Below are 25,449 nucleotides of genomic sequence, written 5' to 3'. Positions count from 1 at the left end.
AAGACAAATAATTAGTTAGAGAGAATTGCTAAAATGGAAGTCTACACAATTTTTTTTAAATTAGTTGTGGAAAATCGGCATTGATTTATCTAAAAACTAATTCATATTTTATCTAAAGTTCCATATAACGGTTTAATTACGTTAAGTTCTGGCGATTTTGCTAGCCAGAGAAGATCTTTGATAACATGTTGATGCCCCTCAAACCAAGACAAACTTTTTTGGCTGCATTTCCCAGATATTTATAAACGAATTAATATTTTTGTTTGGTTCCTTTTGTTAGATGCATTTGAACACGCCTTAATCTTGTTTTCTTTTTTCTTTTCAGATAAACATTTCAACTGATATACCTCGACAGCCAAACAAAATGGCATCTTCCTATAAGTTGTTCATCCTACTATTGCGAATAGCTCTGATGATGGTGTGCGTGAACATCGCACAATCCGAACAGAAATTTGCAATGGAACCTCAAGATCAAACAGCGGTGGTAGGATCCAGAGTAACCTTACCGTGCCGGGTTCTAGGGAAATCCGGAACCTTACAGTGGACGAAGGATGACTTCGGGTTGGGTACTCATCGAAATCTCAGCGGATTCGATCGATACTCCATGGTAGGGAGCGACGAAGAAGGTAAGTTCCATCGATAATATCATTTTGATCTATAGATACTCAGTTCAAGTATTTTATAAAGTATAAAGTCAGTTCATATAAGAAAAGGAAATCAATTAATTACAGCTAATAAAAACTTTTAGTACATCATAAATTTTCCACGCGAATTCTCGAAAGAGATTCGAAAAAATGCAGCTGAATTAAATATGAAACCGTAAAAAAAAACAAATAAATGTCCACAGACAGTATTTTGAATGATTTATTGTCGATGGACATCAAACTTTACGATACATGTTTTAAATGAATGTTTTCCATCATTCATATTGTACAAAAAATAAGACGCTTTCTGGTAACACATATGTATTTAAAAATACATAAGATAAGAAGTTTAGATTTATTTTATTTACAACACCATTCGTCAAAACTAAAGTATTATAATAACACGTAATATAGTAAAGAGAGCCACAAACTATAAAAAGCACAAAAGGTTCATGATAAATATAAATAATAAAATTAAAAATACATAAAAACCACATAACCACCCATAACTCCACATAATAAGTTTATAGTTTTTATCGAAAACTTGAAAAATTTAATGGATTTAATCTATATTATAATTTCGGATTGAACAGTAGTACGTCAATAATAACAATACAATATTGACAATTTTCTTTATCATAAACTGTCCTCTATATTTAGAAACAAGACCGTTTTACACTTGAGCAATCTCAGTATATATTGAAAATTTGTTTTTCGTAAGTGTACGTCTACTTTGTTAGCAAAAATCATCTTTTTCAGATGCATATTGTCTTTGTATGTGACTGAGTAAATAAAATAACGGTCGGACTACGGATTCAAGTTATTGTATTCTGAAATAGTAACTTTACCGAAACTTTATTACAGGGGAATTTTATTTAAAATAATGAAATGTTTTACGACAATTGGAATACTTTAAACTCGTAACAACCGATCTGTTATCACTACTGCTGGACATTTTCAATTTGGACTAACTTCGGTTTCAATTGTAGTGGTAAAACTACGAGTGTAAAATTGTGGTAAAACTTACCATACCAATACATGCAATGGTTTATAACAAATAAATAATAATTTATAATAAAAAAATAAGCCCAAAGCCTATTCATTGTTTATGAATCATTGAGATATACTTGAAAATAATATCTAACACGTTGTTTGTAAAATATAAGTACAAAACAAAATTGACTAATATTTATACCTATTGTAACCACAGCAGCCACTTGAATAGGTTTTCATGTATAATGAGAATCAAAAGTTACTCATCAACGAAAACAAGAACCATCTTAAAATACATTGAGACGTAGTTTCGTCACCAAATATAGTATCAAAAGGCTACCTTGTAGCAGATCTACAAATTACAGCGTACCACAATTTTTCATTAAGTGATATACGCTTCCTTACACATTTTACTTATTCGTCGAATTTTAAACGTATTAAATAGCTCTAATCAAACTGGAACGATTTAAAAGTGTGAACTAACGTGCTTTTTCATTTTAAATCTAATATAGATCAAGTGATTGTATCTCAGTTAATGATAACAACATCAATATGATTGATATGATTCATTCTTATTGTATACTTGTATTGCTACTTTTCTTTTAATTTTGATCAATTCACAAGCAAGACGACTGAAAGTTAAAATCAAACTAAACTAACTTAAGCTAAATTTATAGTAACACTTACACCTTCTATATAAACAAATTCCCTTGGTTTGTTCGCTCCAGTCTTTTGGTTTGCTGTGTTATCGAATAGTTAAATTGCTTCCAGATTTCTGTGACCTTTTTTCCACGCCATGCACCATACAATTTTTGAGTATTATTGACTGATAAATCAATATACCTGATCTGAGGTCATAGTTCATTGAGTTGTTTAATCACTACACTGTTTAATTGTGATTTTTTTGTCTAATGTTACGTTTCCCATTCAATCTGCCATCGAATTGGATGCCGAGGAATTTTGGTTGAGTAATTGGGCATCCCTCAAATGATGTGATATGCATGAACATGGATTCACATGCACAGATTTCGAGCTATTAAACTGTATTTTCCACTCTTTAGACTATTTGTAGATCTTGTTGACTGCTACTTATACTTTTTCTATAGCTTTAGGTAGACCTGCGTAACTGCGTCGTTGGCAAATGTTCCAATTACCGTTTTTTTGTTGTTGAGATATCGCCTGTATAAAGCAAATATAATAGTGGCCCTACATGCGCAATTCATGGAAATTGCCGGCAATAAAGGGCTATGGTCTATAAGATGGACTTCATTTGGTGGTTTTCCGGGTTAAATTATTATTAACCTTTACGTTATTTCCCATATCTTAGGTACACATTTTATTCTGAATGAACCCTTATTAAGTGTGTAAGTTATACTATTAAGTTGATTAAAAATTGTCTCCTGAAACTCTAATGTCTCAATCCTTTATGGTACGTTCTGCCAGTTAAAAGTGATTTCACACTAATTCAATTGAAATATGATGTCGAGGTGTTTTTGTAGGAGGGTGTTAATATAATTTTTGATGGGTTTGTTCTTTAACATCGGCTTATTCTGATATTTGGTTGTATTCTAAAGCAAATGGTCACCTTTACTATCATTTGACAGTTCATTAAAGTGATTGCGAATCTAGCTATGTTTTAACTGCTTGTATCTCTCGTTTGTGTGGCCGTGTAGCATTTCTCTTTTTTCGGACATAATAAATCTAATTTCTCTACCTTTTGACTGATCTTCATTCTTTAGCTTATACTATAATTTAATTAATTCTATTCAGGTTGTAGTTTAAAAATGAAAACTTAATTTATCAAATTATTGAAAATATAATGTGGACATTACCAGAATAGATCAAATAAGGGCAAGCGTAAGGTAAATTTAGCCCAAAACTTATCGACATTAGCGGCAGAGTACGGAGCAACACGTATTTGTATTGTATTGAACTTGCCTAATCAATTTAAATAAAATCGAGCCGGACCCATATGAAATTCGATCCGACGAAACGAATTAGCGTAATTAAATCGGCAATCGATGCCGGGGTAGTGCCGCTGCCGTCGCCGTATCTGTAGCCGGACCGCTGGCACGAGATAAAGTAAATTTAACTGTAAAGTGGCATTGGCGTATTATTTTTCGATACGCCCACAGACACGGAGAATATTTTATAACACTCTGATAACGGTAATTACTCGGGCCGGTGTATTATTTATGCCCGCCGCTGCATTAAAACATTTCCCAAGCGGCTTAAAAAAACCCGATCGCTGAACCGGTACCAATAATAGGGAATTTACAGCGACAATATTTACGGTGCGTTTTTACGAGTCCCTCTCTCTCCCTCGCGCGCCGTGGACTTCCTAAACTGGTGAATTGGCCCGAGCGGCTTGGCATCTTCATTGTCTTGCGTAAGAGGCTCGGCCGCAGCCTCGGCGAGGGTGGTCTCCGATCGTATTGATTTATCAACAAACGAATATAATTATCATAATATCAGAATATTTTTTCGTTTGTTATCCGCATATTGTAGATAAATGTCGGAGTAAATGAACTAATGAAGAGGAATCCGGGGAAACCTCTATTTTATTCTGTGCACGTGTCGAAATCATTATCCAGCTCTTGTTGCTTTATAAGGTAAATAATAAAGTGACATTTAATTATTTCAGTTTTACATAAGTGGAAGATTTAGATGTTTGAATTATAGCTGTTTTTATGTTTCCTATCATTTTTTTGGTGACGGCAGATACACTTAGTTAGAAATTCGACATGGTATTGAGTTCATATGTATTACAAGTATTTCAATATCCTATCTTTTAGGAATGTTAAAATGTATTATTTTCATTTTATAACAGTGGTTACTGAAAGGTGTTAAATGTATTAAAAAGAAATATTACAATTTTCACAATCTAGCAATGGGGACTGGGTTCTCAAATTCATAGAAACACGGGTAATTGAAAGATCATATGAAGAACGAATAGTTTGTGAAGCCTTTTGTTTAGACAAAGTTAGGCTTTTGGTAAAGGTATGACATGACGGGCTTAATTTAAAATTAAGGAAGAACGGTTAAGTTGCAGAACTGCTAAAATCTTATATTTTGAATAGAGCCTTCAGGGTTAAGCATGTATATATACATATATATATATATATCTATATATATATATATATATATATATATATATATATATATATATATATATATACACATATATATACATATATATATATATATATATATATATATATACACATATATATACATATATATATATATATATATATATATATATATATATATATATATATATATATATTTGGATATACTCGTCAACTTTGTATTAGTTATCACATATTAACATCACAACTTTGGGGAGACATGTTCCAAGCATCTCATCTAGGGTATTTAATGTTGTTGTTTCCGAGTGTACCGGAAAAAACTACATTATTTTCAAGAAAATCGAAAAATTTATTTATTCAAAGCATTTGCTATTTGATTTTATACATCTCATCCATCTTTAAGGCAATTTATTGATGCCAAACAGTTTGTCATTTGAGCAAAACCATTCATCTAGCCATTTTCTAACTGCTTCCAAATTGACGAAGTGCTGCGCTACAAGGGCGTGTCCCATTTATGTGAATAGTTGATAGTCGCTCGAAGCAAGGAGAACTCTTCCTTGGCCGGTTTTGCATTATGTGACGGCGCGTTAAAATTGCATATTTAAGCCCAGCAACACCTGTTAGAAAAACCAGCAATGAACCGGAAGTACACCTATTTTAGGGTATCCTTACCAATTATGGTATAACTTTTACCAACTGTGATATATCAAGCTAAAATAATTAAACAATGATATCTGTGAAAGAAAATGTAAAATGCTGCCTACGATATTGAGACATTCTTAATAATTTTAAAATTTACACCTAAACCTTACAAATAAAGGCAATCATCTCGAATTTCAAAATCTCCAGCGAAGAGAAATGGATAAGGGTAAACATAATATCACTGAGTTGCCAGTTAGCTTCTTCAGTTTCACACTCTGGTCTCAAATATACAGCGTATTCTTTTTTTGTTACGTTACGAATAAGAGGCTTCAATTTTATAACGAAAATATCATTTTCAAATTCAATTATTTAACGTCATGTATATACAGAACATGATTATTCTCGTTAAAAAAATAACGAGAAAAATAATATTCCTTCAATGCTTCAAGGAAAATATCGTTTTATAGAAAACGAACGACACAACTAATAAATTAAAGCTTTAATGAAGCGTATCCATAACTGTTCCTTTCTAAAATGGAAATTGCGCATGATTGATGGCTTTTATTACCTGTTAATGAACATAGCGCGGCTTTTTATAATGTTGTTTGTTTTAACAGCACCTAAATTTTAATTTCCATAAAATCAGATATTTGATTGGAACACTTTGTTTAACAAGCAAGAGGAAATATTGCTTTATTTACTTAGTAATATTTTAATCGGTGAATCAAATTAAAAATTACAATCAATATTTCTTCACGCGTCCGATTTACAATATTGTCAATTATCGCTGAATTATATACGGATTTTGCTCCAATTTGGCTCCTCGATGTGCCAAATTTCAACAGAACAAGTTGTAGTTTCTTTACAAGATTTTTTTAGAATAAATCTTAAGGTAGCTGCTGTATTGACTGAATAGTGATCAAAAACAAATACGCAAACGATTTTCTAAGCAATTTTTGAACTAACTCAAGACATGGCTCCATCAATACAGGCCAGAAAGTGTATGGAAGTTAATTCCAGCTCAAAAAAAAGAACCGAGAAATCAGGATCAGCGTGTTTTGAAATGCGAAAGGGATCCTGTTAATTAATTACTCTGAAAAAGGCAGAATAACGACAGGCAAAATAGTTTTTCCAGCGTCTTTGGCTAGTTGGATATTAATATCCGCGAGAAGCCTAACTTCAAGAAGAAAAGTTCTCAGTTTCAGATTCACTCAAGTTTCAAACGTTTCATAGAACACTGCCAGGATTTGGGTTACGATTTGCTAAGCCATCCCCGCTATTCTCCTGATTTGATACCATCGTACCTTCATATGTTCCCAAACCTGAAAAAGTTTGTTTCTGGGAAGCTTTTCACACCAGAAATGAGTAGGTTGAGGGCGTCCTAGAGGAATATTTTCACAGCTTGTCATACTGTCACTTCCAGGAAAGTAGTTAAAAAAACGCTGAATTTTTTATTAATTAATACATTTTTTGAATATCTTCATCCCCTTTCTATTTATAACTGCGGTTGATATTGTATGTAGCATGTAGTTAGTAAGGTTTTATAACTAGAATACGCTATCATCACTACCTTCCAGCAGTCGAAAATCCAGTTTCCATAATACAGCTGTAATTAAAAATCAGTTTCAATACATTTTGGTTTGAAATTTTGTCAAAGAATAATTAAAAATGATATAGTATTGATCAAACATGCCAAATTTTATACCAAAACGGTTTAGTTCACTATTCTAGTATAAAAACAATGCTGGCGTGATTTTGAAGGATGCAAACAAATGACTATGATTAATTTAAACTACATTTACAAAAAAAATATATTTTGCTCGTACAAACCAACTTTCTGGCACATTTATAACAGAAATTATCCACAAGGATGAACATTTAAAAAACTTCCTTGCAAATTATATTCATACGTTGCTTCAGCGAAAAAAAAAAGTAATAATAGGATTAGATTGATCTCATTGCTGATGAGACAACAGTGCCAAGAATAATTAATATATAAAGGATTTATTATACTATTTAAATATTACAATTTGAATACCTAACAAGAAAACAATATCGGTTTTACGATGTAAAATCATATAAGTTTTTTAAATTGTTCATAAACTTATTGCTACTTAGAAAACAGAACAATGTGCTTGTACCTCATGACATACAATATACTTCTTAATCCTAGCGAGACTTGGTTATAAAATAATGGAACTGAAGCTGTAATACTATTTATATCATTTGAATTTTTACATATTAAAGAGTATATCAATAATTTCTTACAGTCTTCATGGTATACATGGGATTTGTGTGCCTTAAGCGTTTTCAAGAAACCATACATTTCACAGCTACCATTTTGATACCAGAAAGTGGATTCTCAATATCCTTATCAATTTGTTTGTATCAATTTCGGAGCTCATATTCCAGCTCCAATTTTTCATTCCCTCTAAATTTATAACACATTTTATTTGCCGTAGTTTAGCAAGCATAATTCAAAGTATTTGTTTATCAGCTAGATGTGAGCGTTAACGATGAAGTGAATATAGAGTTTAGAGCAAGATTTACAACAATATTATAATAATAACATAAGATACTTTATACAAGGCATCACTTACTGAAGTGTTCTATATTATGTCATGTATTTAATAATTATCATTAGAAATGATGGTCCATTGGACAGATTGCTGAACCCCTAGGAGTAATAATTTGAAAAAAAAATTATTAACAGTAAACTTTTATATCGCACGAGCATTTTTTTATGAGAGAACTTCAATCTGTGAGCACTGCTTCCATCACTAAGGTTATAAAAACTTAGTTCAGATTTACCTTAACACTAATTTAAAAAGTACCGAAACAAAAAATGGTTACCATCTTTTGATATTCACTAAACGAATTTGGTGTTGATTTTTATTTTAAGAAAACCTTAATTAGTAACGCTTATTAAACGGTATTCAAATACCAGAAACCTAAATTCTCCAAGAATCAGAAGGATTAAGATAACGTCGATAGCTCCACCGATATTTATAATACCTGTAGCCTGGCCCCGACCGATTAGAATATATTCAAATCGAACCCGACATAGACGAAACTATGTAATATTGTGCCTTTTTATCTCTCTGTGCATTCTTGCGTGATCCAAAATTATCCCGGACCACCAGGCCGAGGAATTATCTCAGTTTTAGAAACCGCTACACGACAAATATATTTGGAGCTGTCCCCGGCCAGATTACCGCTCTCTAAGAGGATCAACCAATTAATAAGATTCCACGGGACATTCCTCCCGATTCCGCGCGTCTTCGACCCGTAAAAATTGTCCATTTCGAAACTGGCCCCGTCTAATTGTCAATTAAATCGAACCATATTCCCCTTATCGCACGGCGAGTTTATGAAAGCCGCAACACCGATCTTTATTAGTGACTTGGCTTCTTTTAATTTTACGAGTGCTCCTCTGGTACGGACCGATAAGGGGCATCTTGTAAAATAGCTTCATTATGAGTTCTACTCGTTTTAATTTCCGTCCTCCATAAAACAATATCGTTAAAACTCGAACGGGGCTCATTCGGGGGGGAACGATTCGGGGGGGAACGGCTCGCGGAATTTGTTAGCTTCGTTTTATGGGTAAACAGAATTGATCGTGACGGAATTTGATTTCGTTTTTAATTTGATAAATTGGGAAAAAGATGGGTATCCCGGAGTATATTTTTGAATTAATAAAATTAATAGTATTGTATATTTTACCGCTGAGCAACTGCGATAAAAGACTTTTAGATTGAAGTATCTTATTTTATTTATTTACTAGCGACCCGCCCGGGCTTCGCACGGGTGCAATGCTGATACTAAATTAAATACACTACAGAAAAAATATGAACGTTGTATATAAAAACATAGCGGCCCGCTCCGACTTTGCACGGGCATAAAATATATATGCCTATGTCACTCAATGAAAACATGATTAAAATCGATCCAGTATTTTTGGTTCATTCATTACTGCCCTTGGCCTGCACGCATTAAATTTGGAGTAAAACAATTCCTCTTCCCCTATACTTACTATGAAGATTTCCTGCTATCTTTGGAATATCTAAATTCATACAATTTTTATTACATTACACATTTTTAAACGCAAATTTTAAATTTGTAATATCTCCGAAAATATTTGTTTAATTTACATGCTGTAAGGAACCATATTGATCTATATTAATTGCACACTGTATTTAAGGTACTTAATTCGATAAGGATTAATGCCGTATTGCTTAAAATAGCTTCGTAAATAAGCCATTTTCTCACGTAAAAAGTAAACAATAAAAATGGTTAATGTGGGTTATCCCTAAAAGATAAACATATACCATCGGGGACTTTTTTGTAGACCTTTTTATGGTGTACAATACTGTAGTACATTAATTTGATCTAACTCGTAGGGTTAGGCAGCGTTTTTGCTAATTGCTAAATAAGCCTAAAAAAATAGGTTTATTTACGACATCACGTTAGAAACCTCTAAAATTAGCAATGTTGCCTTAGTATATTATGCATGTATTATACATATAAACCTTCCTCTTGAATCACTCTATCTATTGAAAAAAACCGCATCAAAATCCGTTGCAGAAAAGGCGACTTTGTTTTATACTATGTAGTGATTTTAAAAGTCTATCAGCCTTTTGGGCTATTTAGCATCGATGCTACAATGTAGTTTTTAAATAAAGTATACAATACATTTAAGTTAAAATAATAAGCAAAACAAATTGCAATAGAGGAGAATCATAGGAGCTATATCAAATCCGCGGCCGTAAAAAAGTTGATAAGCATGTCCAAATGCTTGAGTTGGACCTGTTGCTCTGATGACCTTGGCATCCTAAGCTGCTGTCTCAATACTTCAAGATTTCCACATTCCAGAAGGATGTGCTTGACGCTCAGTTGTACTAGACATTCATCACATTGTGGAGGGTCTCTTCCTTTTAACAAATGCTCATGAGTTAGCCTGCTATGTCCTATTCGCGGCCGAGCAAGGGTGCTAAGTTGGAACCTGCTAAAGTTATTAGGAGATTGGTGAAAGACCCTCTTGATCTCCCACAACTTGTTATTTTCCATAAGGAGATCCTAATTTAGTAGATCCAGTTTTTTGTATAGAGTCCCTATGTGTGTTTTAGCGTCTTCCTTACTAAATAGAATGCTTAGTTTAATTGAATCTTCCTTTCTGCTACCAGATAGTCATCTCTTTCGTTACCGGAAATTCCCGTGAGAGGGAATCCATAGATTTACTCCCCTCCTCTCCAGTGCTGTATGTAGCTCTCTGATAGCTATAACTAGAGGGTGGACTGTCTTTACTGAAATCAGACTATCCAAAGAACTCATTGAGTCCGATATTATAAGTATTGATGTGCCTATTAATACTTATAGGCACTGTAAAGGCAGGGCCTTGTAAATAGCCAAAAGCTCCATAGAAAAAATACTAGTAATAGTAGAAAGCCAAAAGTGCTCCTCCAATAGTATTAAAGTGTATGCGGCACCGACGAAATCTTCCCGCTTAGAACCAGCCGTGTAAATGGTCAGGTTATTTGGGCAATTCAATTCAAATATATATATATATATATATATATATATATATATATATATATATATATATATATATATATATATATATATATATATATATATACGATTGTTTTTCATATATTGTAATATGAATGATGTCTTATATATTTTAAGATATTCTATTTATCTATTTTTTGTAGTTGAGAGGTTGTCTCTTAAATTATATTATTCAAGTTTATATTATTCATTACTGTGGTCTGTAATTCGAAGCCTTCTTCTTGTTAAGATTAAAAGTAGTTTTTTCTGCTTAATCTAAAACAGATATTCCATTCAATTGAGTTCACATTGCTTTTTTATTATTATCAAATAATAATGTAATTTGTTATAAATAATACAAATACTATTATCTTTATATATTGATCTTTTATATATTGAGATATTGAGATTCTGTTTTTATATATTATCTGTAATAGAAATCCATTGTGCTAATAGTATAATCTGCTTTCTGTAAAATGAGTTGCTTCTATAATTTGAGATCATTTTATTATACGGATTTACTAGATACATATCTTTGTATTAAAGGTTGCTTTTAATGTTTTGGGATTTGCGCTTAAAAATATTTTGTTTCCATAACCTGATACAGACCTGCATCTACAGATTTATATTTTTTGTTCGTTGTAATAGGAGTCAAGAAATATTGTAATATTCCTGCAGATATTCCCTTCAGTTCACATGGGTATCAAATTTCTACTCATATTGTTTGATTCTATACAAAAAGAATATAGCAAAATGTATTCTATAATTCTATGTTTGAGTTTTATATTTTGGAATTTGGAATCAAAAATAAATTGTTTTCTGAACCTTATACAGATATAAATCTGCAAATTTATATTTTTGTTGACTATAAAATATGTAGGTAATATCTGTTTTCTGGAGGAAGTTCTGGAACTGGAGGAGGAATTCGACCAGGTTGCTTTGGATATACTAGCACAATCACTGAAACAGAAAGGAATCGATCATTTACAATATTAGTAACGGCCGTATCTATACGGTGAAGTAGATAAAGACAAAAGAGCAATGTTAAGAATTATTAGAGATTATTGTGATCTGTTTTATATAACACAAAGATTGCTTTTTATATTTTGGGATTGGAGATCAAAAATAATGATTAACATTATTTAATAAAGTACATTAGTTAGCCAAGTGATTTTATTGCTTCTGCAGTTTTCAGAATCCTAAAGTTTTTCCAACTCAGAAACAGTTAAATCCCATTAATTTTATTCCAAAGTATCATTATCAAAGCCGTAAAGTATTTGATTACAACCCAATATCACTAGATATGGCTATCGATGGGACCAATAACCACGACATAGAATACCTATCTGTAATTGATATTTAATAGTTTTCTTATTATCCGAATTTATAATATCAATTACTCTACGATATACCGTCCACATTAACTAAACTGACACTATCTCCTCACAGAACGTCAGTTTTGATTCTCCCTAATGGCAGTTTCTTTAAGGGCAACCCAACCTTTCAAGGGCTAGACTACCGAAACCCTTCTCACGTTTGATTAATTTCATGTAATTGTTAAATCCCAGACAATATCGCCCAGTTGGAGTGTGTCTGTCCGTTGTTCGAGACCAAAAATTAGTCCAAGGTCATTGTTTTAATAGACAGACGACCCCCTTCCTCCGAATTATCATAGACGAAAATAAAAATCAAATTACGGTAGGTTCTCGAGAGAAAACAAGCCAGATCACGCATTATGTTTAAAGAACATTATCTGCCAGACAAAAAAAGATTGATGAGGTATAAAACGGACGTAAATTGTTGTTGTTTGTTCGGGTCGTTTTATTTATTTGTCAAAAAAAGTTGGTCGTCGTCACAAATGAGTCGAGAAAGTCGAGAAACAAATTGCACTTGTACGAAATACTGACCGACCCCGAAAAGACCATCTCGAATGATTTAGATCTGTCTGGTGGACTTTCATAACAATTATAATTAATCCTTATAATTGGCCGCTATTTGTATCAGTAAATATCTGCGATGCCGGCGAAATAAGAAAAAGGTTAAATAATGAGCGTGGTTTGGGGCTCAAGTTTGGGGGACATGTGTTGGTTGAAATAAAAATTACGAGAGTCGTAATCAAGATTAATTTTCGCACTTCTTCTCCGGTCTTATATCACTCTCTCCTCCTTCAACAGTTGAATTGTTTCTCCATATAAAATTATAGAAGATGAAGACCGAGATTCCTGAAATATCTCAAGTTTTCATTATTAATTTATAAAAGTCTACTCATAGGGACGCTTATCATGTGTTCAGTTCCTGTAGATTATATGTGCATTTGATGAATAAATTATAATAGAATTTATTTTCTTGGATATGAAAATTAACTTAAAATATTCCTTTAAAGGCAAGTTAAAATTTTGATAAGATTATTGGTACAAATACCATATTCCAGGATATATTAAACTAATACCAACACACGATATACGAATATAATTTATTTATCTATATATAAATATTACAATCTCAAACCAAATTCACATTTTACATAAGTTAGGTTGGATCCGGTATAAATTAGGAGATATTATTTCATGCCACCATTTACTGACATCTTTCGGTATTTAGAGCTTAGATAGGTTAGATTTCTGCTCATTCTAGTCTTGAGAACTTGGTAGTACGTAAACGTACAATATTTGAGGAACCATTTACGAGGAAGTTTATCTATTTATCATAAAAAGCCTAATAAAATTAATAATTTTAATATTGTTCATCTCGTATAACAAACTTGCTGGAAAGCTCATTAAATTCTGAATTAATAACCCTGACTTCATTAAACATCATTACGCATCAACAAGCGTTAATTTACAGTTGTTTAAATACAAAAATACGTTTATTATGTATCGTATTAATTATACTAACAAAAATACGTAAAGCAGTAAACGAAAAATGTATTGTTCGTGTATGTTGGCTCATTATTTATGTATGTTATACGTCGAAATAATTGCATATATGTTATGTTACAAATAATGTAATTGCCACTATAGGTTATGATGGAGTATTTTGTTTACGATCCTACGTTTTCTTTATTTTGTAACAATGTATATTTAAAAGTAATTCTATCTACAACGTTTCTTCTTAAATTCGCGTCGAATTAGTTAATATTAGTATTATTATTCAGATATTCATGAAGCTAACACATGGGCGGAAAAGTCCCAAGCGCAACAAATAAAATGCGTTTCTTGTTCAAAATTGGCTTTATACATCAACATAAAATCCATCATGGGCAACACAATCATTCCAACCACCACTTTTACAGAACGATTTATCTTTGGCCTCAAAATAGGCTGATTCTTGATTTTGGTATCCACTTTAAACAGAGCTTCCTTATAGTCAAATGCTCATGCCATATAAACCCAACACGTTGCTTTATCCTTACGATGTTAGCTAACTCACGCAAATTCACTTTTCGAAAATTCAAAACAATTTAGAAGACCTTTTAAAATGTTTTCTGGTGTTACCACATCATTTGGTCCACTGCGTTCTGCATCATCGGTATTCAACGACCACGTTTGAAGCAAACCTACTTTTTATTGTTGTTTCTGATGGAACGGAGTCCTCATAACACTTTTCAAGCAATTGCTTCGCTTGAACGGTATTTTTTTGCATCAAGCAATGTAAAATTAAAGCACGAAATTGATTTTGAAAATAATAAAAGTAGTGTCACTCTTAGCACAATTCACAAACTTATGAGTAGAATATCATGAAATATTAACAGCTTTCTTTTGAAAGTTAGTGCTAACTGAAAAAGCGGCGAATGCAATAAAACTAGCGCCATATATGCGTTAGGTCTGGGACTTTTCAGTCCATGTGTTATATTATAAAAAGAAATTAAATATATAGTTCTTTACTTTTAACTCCACTATTAACTCTTATCCATATATAGTGACGAACCAAAACTATAAATAAAATGTTAACAAACCAATCTAACTGATTTTATAATTTGCACATGTCACAATTATTAACAAGATGTTGCGAGACTAAGACGAGATCAAGAAAGTCAAGGACCTTCACGAGTCCGTCGAACAGGTTAGACAGGATGCTGTGATTGCTTTGGTCGTTTTTTCGCCCGTGGATTGCCAATATAGAGTGAAAATTGTCACCGGATCTGTATCCATCTAAGCCGTTCTTCGTCCGAAAGAGGACACTCGAGAGCGTTCAACTTCTGATGGCATTGCGGTTCTATGAAGTAATTGAAATAATTGATAAATCGTTAAGAAATGTCAGTCATATTTATCAGGATGTACATCTGGTACTATTTGTTGAAAGAATTTAATTTAATTCTACTGGACATTAAAAAAATTATAAATTCTACAGTTTCCTAAGGTGCCATTTTTATATTCTATATTTTTTAAAGTTTTATTGATATCATATATAGGTAGTTATTGCATTTATTGTTACTGTGGTGCAACTACTGTATGTATATAACCGAATATCTGCCAAACTCTATCAATTAAGATTTATTATTATAATATAGAAATATTTATAATTTTTTTAAATTTTAATTACTTATTGAATTTGAATAAATTTGGAGATGAGATACATTCATTGCTTCTAGAAAGATATGATAATATGACTGAGTGAAATAACTTTTTCATCATAAGTTGAAATATCATCTAGAAATTTGTTTTGAAATTATTTCCGCACATACCAATAAAATACTTTTCTTGATTCTATTTTTTATCTCAAACAATATAGATTTCTTGGAAATTAACATAATTGTCGTTTAGCGACAGAGTAATATATTGTTTCGAATACAGTTTATTTCTGGTGGATCTTTTTGATATTAAACTATTTTCATTTCCATTACGGTTTCGCATCCCAGTGTGGCATCATATGGTTTTATTACCATCATAACCGTTTTGAAGCGAAACGAGAAAAAGAAATCCGTGACTGTTTACCAACAGGGCGAGGCGAACGAGATAGGGAGAAAAGGACGTCGAAGGTTTTGGAATTTTCGGTATTTCAGTCAGAAACTTTGCTTTATTACGGCAACATTTAACGCAGAAATGTTATAATGGAAAAATACAATTTTTATCCTCTTAGGTTTACCAAATTTCCGGTTTTAAAATATTATTACCTTATGTACTTGTAAAAGTTAATTCTCATATGTTAAGAAAAATTTGTTAGACCATGCTCAATTTTGTGTTTTCTATTGTTTGAAAATATATAGATTGACTGTACCTAAATTCCCTTTAGGTGAACTCCCAATAGCAATCATAAAACTAAAAAGTTACCCTTTCAAAAACATTCTCCAGTAAGTCATATAATAGTTTAGATGTTTATTCAATTAATATTAATAAACCTACCTGACATCCTCCCATATTTCCATAAATCTTTCAACAAACAATACCAAGACTAGGTAAGATTGTGCGTGATAGACCACTACACTTATAATATATTGCATTGTATAATAATGCTATTTGAATGAATTTTGACATAGGAAGTGAAGCATATTATCAGTTACGTAGAGTAAAATAATATACTCCACTATTAAACTAGCTATTTATATCTAAAATACTTACTTTTCTAGTTGAAGGAATTACTTTGGTACGTATTATAAAATGATACACGCATTTCATCAACAAAAGTAGATTTCTGATTACAATTGAGGATACACACTAGGATCCAATATCAGCCACAATAAACCTCTAACTTTATCTAATCAAAGTCGAATTGTGGTTGAAAACATGTCGTATCTAAGCAAAGGAGACAAAATCAACCCATATGACATTCACCTTTTGTCGAGTCCCTCAGTAAAAATAAATAATTACGAATATCTGTGAATGCATCTTGATCGACATTTGACATGGAAAAAACATATAGTGAGAAAATAGAAGCAGCTTGGTCTTAAACTAAATCAAATCTATTGGCTGATAGGGCGTAAATCTAAATTATCCTTAGAGAATAAGGTTTTCCTGTATAAGTCAATAGTTAGGCCCATTTGGACCTGTGCATCGAGTATTGAACTGTGGGGTACTACTAGCAAATCTAGATATGCCCCAGAGGTTCCAGAATAAACTGTTGGGAGTCATCGTCGAGGCCACATATTACGTCTCCAACAAACCAATTCCAACAACCAACAACTAAAGGATAATTTAAAAAATGTTAGGGACTTATTTTGTGAGATAATTTTATTGTATCACGTGATTTTAACCACTACAGCCATTCAGAAATAACGAATACACAGCGTTCGATATTTCCTGATTTGCGAATCATAACAACTTCGTTAAATCGAATAATCTCGTATAATCTAACCGCAAACTATTAATACGTCCACTCGACGAGGACATTTTTATCTTGTAACAAAAACCGGGCGCTGTCGGTGATTTGCCCTCAAAAATCTTTTATCAAGAGCCAGAAAGGGTATCGTGTAGTAAGAGGCACTATAACACATGTCAGTTGAAGAGATTCGGGCGCGTTCGAGGACCCTCCAGCTCGCCCTCTTCTTTGCGAATACAAAATTTCCCGTGTAAAAGCAAACTTGTATTTGAAAGGCTCTCGTTATAATTTAATTTTAGTTTAGACCGAACTGGTGACGTCGAGAGAAAAGTCATATGAGGTGGCTGAAAACTTACTTTTTACTTTTTTTAGCCTTGTTTTATCCGTTCAATTTTAAAACAGGAGAAGGTAAATAGCAATAAGGCGAATGTCTAGTAATTGGGTATCCCTTAAGTGATATAAACAGGATTTTTTCATTTATAGATCTTATTGACTATTACCACTTTGACATTACTTTTTCTATACCTCTAAACAGAAGTATTTAGTTTTATTATAATGATTCTATCATTCGCAAATGTTCACCTAATTTATATGAAAGCATTTATTACCTAACTATTATTAAATTGATTAATAGGTTTGATATAAATATCTGATATATCTCAGAAAGCTAACACTCACAAATCTGATTATAGACTGTTTCATTGATTATAGACTTGTAAGTCCCAATATTCTATTTTGTAAAATATGTTATCTTTTAAAAGCTTTCATAACTACAACTAACTACGATTTACTTTAGAAGTAATGTCCTAATATCTCAAACCCGTTCAGGCAGCAATGTTTTAGTGCGAATTTAATTGTCTGGAAAGTTTACCTAGTTTTGATATTCAATTTCCCTCAACCTTTCCCTGGATCATAAAGTTTCCAGTTGTTTCAACCGAAAAAAGAAAGCCAATTTAATATAATTGAGTTAAATGTCCTTTTACAGTCATAAAAAGTTGCTGCTTAGTGCATCAGTTTTTTTATCATTTTGAATGTTTTTTTTAACATTTTTAACATGGAGTTGTCTCATAATATCACTTTCAACATACTTTTTAATATCTTTAATATAATTAATGATATTAATTTCCAAAAAAACCTGAATACAAAAATGTTTACATGGATCGTGTTTATATCTGTTGTTTCTTTTGATACGTTGTTTTGATATACGTTTGATATGAACACATGATTCTATCTCTTTATGTGTATTGACTTTGACTTGACTTTCCCAAGTTTTAGTCTATTAATTATCACAACCCCATGTAAAAATATTTTAAATTTTGCTTGGTCACAAGGTTGTTAACTATTTCATGGAACATGATATTATTATTTTCTAAAACTTTATTATATTTTTTGACACAATTACCGTGTATTGGGGAGATAAGCGTGTTCAGCCCCATCTATACTGGTACGTCCACATTTAACTTCAGCTTGCCACACAATTACAGTTAAATTTCTTAATGTACAGTCTCCATGGGGTTTATCATCCCATTGTCTTGCTTTAACAATATCATCCCCATCAAAAAACGAGGTTTGTCATACTTTTTTAAATAGTGTTTGCTGTATAGTAAACATATTGAATCTATCGAATTTATTGAACTAACTTATTGAATCTATTAAAGCTATAAGACCTAAGAATTTTTAACAGAATGTTTATTCTATATAGGTATATATAAGTTAATAAAAAGACTTCCACAATAATAAAATACTCAATTGTTCAACGATATTATTGATTCAAACATATCATATCTATATATTATTCATCATTCACTTACCCACGTAAAAATATTTTGAATTTTGCTTAGACAGAAGGTTGTAAGTTATCTCGTGGAACATCATGTTATTGTATCATAAAACGTATTATATTTTTTACCACAATCATCGATTTTTAAGCGATTAGTATATTCATCTATACTTGTACGTCCATATTTAACCTCAGCGGGCCACCCAATTGTCATGAGATTTGTGATCCCATTGTTTAGGTTACTTTTTTTTATTAATCATACGTTTTTTAACAGTTTCTGCTGTACACAAAACATATTGAATCTGTTAACATTGCTATCAAACCGAAGAATTTTGACAAAAGTGTTAATTCTATATAAGTCCATATAAATTAACAAAAAAAAGCTTCCCAATAATAAATTAATCTCAAAGTTAAAATACGACGTCAAATCCAAGCGGCATTTATCGTTTTGATAATCAATTTATTTCTTACCTTTTCCACGACGGTAACAAGACCGTAAACTGTCCAGCTGCGCCGTCCGACGAAACAAGAGAACCAATTTAATATAATTGATCTAATGCCATTTCTTAAGCTCCATAAAAAGTTTCCACGTAACGCGTCAGCTCTTTTTCTCCCTTCTTTCTCTAGATTTAATTTAAAAGTAATTACTCCAATTATTTTTCGATATGACAACGCCGTGCTCGTCCGCTCGACGTGTCCATATACTTAATTTGATCTTTTTCGTTTTCTCTTTCCTCGCAATACTTTATAAGATAGTAATTATTAACCGTATACTTCCATTTTCTATCGTAGCTAATTAACGAACAAATCGTTACTAGAGGTAAATAGTAGTTTGGGAGAATTTGAAAAAAATATCATGAACATGAATACAAGTTTCTTTTTAATAAATCTATTTATAGTCTATAGAAGTTCAAAGATTTGCGGGTACATATGTAACGGTTCTTTGGTTCGTCTCAATCTCCTGATTTCCTGCGCATTGTCCAGTAGCTTTATTGTTTCCTTTGACGTGAAATAACTTCATATACACTTCATATTTATTAAAATTGACTACATAAAAGCTAACATAAAATGAAATTAAATTAGACATTTTATCACAGTTATTAATCATGAGTATCTCCCCATAATATTCAGAACATGACTTCCTTTCCCTTTCAAATGTATGGTATATGATCCCGAAAAGAAGTGAGCTGTACACGAAACATTGGAAACAGTAAAATTTGTGATAACACAACGTCCATGTAATGCAATAACTTCACATATTACGCAAATGCATACAATAATCCCAGTTAGTTTCGATATAATTTGTAAGTAAGTTTTGTAAGTAATAATGTTAATAAGATACAGGTAATATTGCTAGCTTTAGATATTCTCTTGCAAGATACCACTCAGCTGTATGCAAATGTATCTTAAGTACTCATTAGTTTTTGTGGCAAACATCCTTTACAAAATACAATCAAAATCCATATTTTCAGGACTGCACACTAAAACAAAATTTTTAAATTCTTAACGAATTTATTGCAGAGATTCTTCTCATAGATTACTTCTGCATAATAGAGGTTGAGAAAATAAGATGTAAATGAAGATGAATGAATTTTTTATTCAGAAAAATGTAATTTATTAATTAAGGATTAAACTTATTAATAATTAATATAATTAAAGTTATTAATCATGAAGTATCTCGCCATAATATTCAGAACATGACTTCCTTTCTCTTTCAAATGTATGGTATATGATCCCAAAAAGAAGTGAGACTGTACACGAAACTTTGGAAACAGTAAAATTTGTGACAACGCAACATTCATGTAATGCAATAACTTCACATATTACGCAAATGCATACAATAAACCCAGTTAGTTTCGATATAATTATTTGTATAAAATTCTTGCTTTAATTCAAAAAAGCATTCATCTAACTTAACGCGTGGAAACTTATTTTCGGCTATAAAACAACGAACGAAAGTGGAAAAAGTAACGATTGCAACTATCGCGGCCCCAGCGTCCAGAGAGGTAATTGGCCTTTGCCGCTTTCCTAAATTTGAAAGTACGAGCCGCTGGGGTTACATCCTGTAGCGGACCCGTTATTTACTGCCGGTGTATGCATACGCTCCTGGGGACTGCGGGAGGCTGAATTCGCACGCTGCAGCCTTTAGTTTTATTGGTCCGGAACTTATGATTGCCTTTCCGATAACTTTAAAGTTATCCAACTTAATTTGCTGCAAATTTCTGTTCCTACATTACTTATTAATAATCAACAAGCCAACCTAAGACATTTAACAGACTGGAAGATACGCCTGTTTTGAAAATGTCTCTAAGAGTTAATTTTGAATTCTCAATTATACTCTTGTATGAATTTATAGTATTTTTTGATAATATGATAATTGATTGAATTCTATAGTTTTACAGCACAATAATTATGGACTATATGATACACGTATTAATTACAATTTAAGAACTAGAGCCTCAACATTTTCGTTATAGGAAATAGTTTTGAATCAATCTCTTCTTTGTCTACAGATGTGTTTGTATTGCAATGTGTACATGAGCAATACTCCAAAGTATTTTATTTTGAAATAAATTGATCTACTTTAACTAACGCATATCTGAGATGTCACTTAAAATGAAACATTTTGTTATATAACCTTGTTAAGTCAGGAAATGACAACTAATTAACAAATATTTAATTGTTAGGTACAGATTGAGTAGTAAATTTTCTAGTTTATCATCTATATTTGACGTTCAGTTATCTGAATCATAGACCTATTTAATTATATATATATATATATATATATATATATATATATATATATATATATATATATATATATATATATATATATATATACATATATAGACCCTTGATTGATTTTGTTTGTTTATTAAAAATGAAAAATTTAATATCTATAAAGAATATAGTTACATTACTCCATTATTTTATGAGGAAAACTAACGCTAAACGTCATGACATTCTTTACGAAATTTATAAAGAACTTGCTCTATCTGAAACCACAGTCGAAGAATGGTTTGGTTTGGTTCTTCAAACATAATGATTATTTCGTGAGTATATGCATAACTCTAATTATTAAAACTAAAAAAATTAGTGTATAAAGAGTATATAGTTACGAGTTATTTTACCCTATTATTTTATGAGTAAAACTTAGATAAAACATCATAATATTCTCCTGAATATTTATGGGAACTTATTGTATCTCAAGCCACAAGTTTTTTATTTGTATCGTATTTTTATTAATTGTGAACAGTGCTCTGTAAGAACAATGTTCTTTATCATCAAAATTTAAAATTATTATTCAAAATAAAAAAGTATGTTTTTCTAATTCACTCTGCCGACAACCAACTAGAGTGAAATCAACAGTGACCTAGTTAAAATAAAGCTAGATTGGATGACCATTCATGAGATTCTTCAAGCATTCTTTATTCCTTTAACATCATAAAATTGCAAGACTAATTAAAATATGCTTTGAAAATAGCAAATAAGAAATCCTATCATCCTTGGCACGGTCCAGATATATGTGATTTATATATTCTGTAATTTATTTGGATCGATACACAATGTCCTTATCACAATACGTTTTCCAGATTAGAAAAAATCAAAGTCTTCGTATAATAATAGTTTGCAAAAGTAGCAAACGCGTAAAAATAGAAAAAATTATAGTTTTCCATGGACGATAGTTTGAAAGTATATTAATAATGATATGTGAACATTTAGGATACAAAAACTTTTATTTTACTTTAAAAAACTATTTTGTTTTACGGAAAAAAGTGAAAAAACAATTACAAAATTACACTGAGGATCTAAACCTATTCAAATATAAACTAAACCTTTATGCTTATGCGTTTCAGTCATAACGCCATTCAGTCTTCGTAGCCAAGATTCTATTAGTCCCGTGATATAACACATTTCTCCCAATGAAACGATCAAAGCAATATACATGTTAGTAGGATATAACATTATTTGTATCGCCTGTATATTCGTCCGCCACTTTGCATTTGATGATTTTCTGAATAGCTCAGTCTTTAACCTGAATTAATTGAAACAGCTTTATGATCTTCTCAGAATCCTACGCCAGTTATGAGATATAAACTACAAAAACCTTTAATTTATTTTAAAAATCTATTTTATTTAACGGTAAGAAATGATGACTGTTTAACAGTGAGAGAAAAACGATGCCGAGGGTTTAAATATATTCTATTACAAACCAAACATCTATGTTTAAACGTGTCACGTATCACACCATTCAGTCTCAATAACATATATTCATGTTGTTATTAAATAAAATCAATAATTTGAGTAACAAAAGTAACGAAAAATTTTGCGGTCACCTAATAATTATTTTGTGGAATTTTTATGGCAAAAAAAGATAGTATAAATAAAAATATCCTTTACAAGATTTCAAGAATGACGAATGAAGAGACTGGAATGACTTCCAGTATTAGAAAGACGACCGATCGATATTTTATTAAAAGTGCCACACGTAACGTTTTACGACAGTAATAGCGGAATATATTCAGAACAACTTCCATATCCGGGCCGGTCCCGAGGGTGCGGTGAAAAGCTGTTATGTCACCGGGTTACTTGGATCATCCCTCCGTGGTCTGTACGCGCCCGGGTCCTACGTCTGAAGCGAATTAGTCTCTCGATACCGGACACTGTTTACCTTTGCTTTTTATTACTTTCCTTGCCATGTTGACTTTTTGTAGCTGCTCCTCGTTCCCGGCCCCAAACTGCATTAAATCGTCTTCCGAAAAAGCACCGTGTTTAAACGGCCCCATTCATATTTGCTTCCGTTTATCCGACATTTTATCCGGTTATTATTACGGTGGCTTATTTTTGTGTTATATTTTCTTCCCCCAACAAAAAACATACATAAAAGGTAAAAAGTTCTAGTCTCAAAACTCACGAAAAACACTTCGTCTGGGTTTTAAGTTGTGTGGGTGTTACCGGTAATGAAATGGCAGACATGTTTACGAAAGAAGAGGTTTTCTTAATCCTAATCCACTTAAGGACCTCTACCCATCTATTAATAAAATATAAAGATCACATCAAACTTATATAGGCGCTTTTGAACCATAAATAAAACTAAATATCAAGAACGTTTAATTCGCTTCTATTCACTTTATAGGGATTAAACGTAAGGAAATGTTTAATAGACTAATCAAAACTTGAAAACTAACTTTTTAATTATTATATGTAAGACTTTTCTTTAATCTATTAATATGTTATTAATAGTCGTTGCCAATTAACTTACAATTGGTCTTTGCAGACTTAAAAGGAAGTCTCTTGGCCCTTGCTTATCTCTAATAAAATAAAAATTAGTAGCACTTTTCAGTGTTTTTTTTTTCACTTATTGCACTTCAACACACAAAATCACACGGTTTGGTTGTCTTGCGTCTGTGATAGTTGGTTTTGGTTATGGAAGTGAAACCCCATGTCTTATTACGAACCTATTTCCTCTATAGTTCTCCTACAGAGTAAGTAATTGTTCCTGTAGTATTTAGGTTCAACCACAATTCCCATAACGGCAGCAACGGATAATTAAGGTTTTCTTATATTTTTATATTCTAATTCGAGTTATTTTCTTTTATATTTGATAGGCCCCATCCAACAAAGTTTAGCGTTAAAATTTATCCTAAGGTACTGTTACTGTATGGCATAATAGTACTATTCAAATTAATTGGTATGTGAATTGTTTGGTTGTAGGTAAATTGCATATGAACTGATTTACTCTTGTTGACTTATATTCTCCATGTCTGGGTCCACTTATTTATATTATTACTTGCGTGTTATTGTTGCGTATTATTAGTTACTTTGCTGATTGCTTCTTCGTTATTGTATCCAATAGCTAGTATCGCAGTATTGTCAGGAAATGTAGCCATGTTAACAATTTCTATCTATAGTAAGTCACATGTACAGAGTATGTGAAGAACAGGACCCACCCAAAGCACTGCATTGGGGTACACTTGCTTTTATTTATTTCATTGTTGAGGCCTTTTCTTGTTTAACTCTAAACGTGTTCAACGTATTGCTTGGGTAACATATTATGGAGTTTATACATGAGTTCCTAATAGCAGACTTTATTGAAAGCTATATATTTTTACTTCGAAAGCTTTTCTGTCTGTAGTTTTATGAACCTGGCCAATTGTTGAATGTCTTCTCATAGAACTATATATAAAGTATCCCAAAATAAAATTTATATTTAATCGACTGACAAAGAAGTAAGTTGTATAAGTCAAATGTAAAAAATTAGGTCACTGATAACCAAGTGATTATTTTATAGTTGTAGCACTCCATTATAGGCAGGTTTGCTTATTTGCTTGAAATCAAAAGACAAGACGTTTGTAAAAGTTAAAAAATCTCAACGCAAAGCTTCACTGGCAGTCTTTACTTGTCAATATGTGTCATTTCGTGAAGACGACAGTTAAAATTACAACACGGTAAATTGTCTGCTGCCGTAAAAGATGGTGGATGGAAGAATAGTGAC

The 25,449-nt window shown here is 31.8% G+C and overlaps 1 protein-coding gene across 7 annotated transcripts in view; it reads left to right on the top strand.

Annotated features, from left to right (window-relative positions):
* LOC143198090 (irregular chiasm C-roughest protein) overlaps nt 1-25,449 on the top strand; it is a 314,080-nt gene that overhangs the window by 230,658 nt on the left and 57,973 nt on the right. For all 7 annotated transcript variants that reach the window (XM_076407063.1, XM_076407061.1, XM_076407062.1 and 4 more), the window contains one exon: nt 326-626. In XM_076407063.1, coding sequence (XP_076263178.1) covers nt 365-626 — 262 coding nt within the window. In that variant the 5' untranslated portion in view covers nt 326-364. The remainder of the gene's footprint in view (nt 1-325; nt 627-25,449) is intronic.

Source organism: Rhynchophorus ferrugineus, unplaced genomic scaffold (genome assembly GCF_030347505.1).
Source record: "Rhynchophorus ferrugineus isolate W39M unplaced genomic scaffold, kcgeb_rfMv2 rfM6, whole genome shotgun sequence".
Taxonomy (NCBI): Eukaryota; Metazoa; Arthropoda; class Insecta; order Coleoptera; family Curculionidae; genus Rhynchophorus; species Rhynchophorus ferrugineus.
Note: the sequence above shows the minus strand (reverse complement) of the source record. Positions and strands in the feature narration are given on the sequence as shown.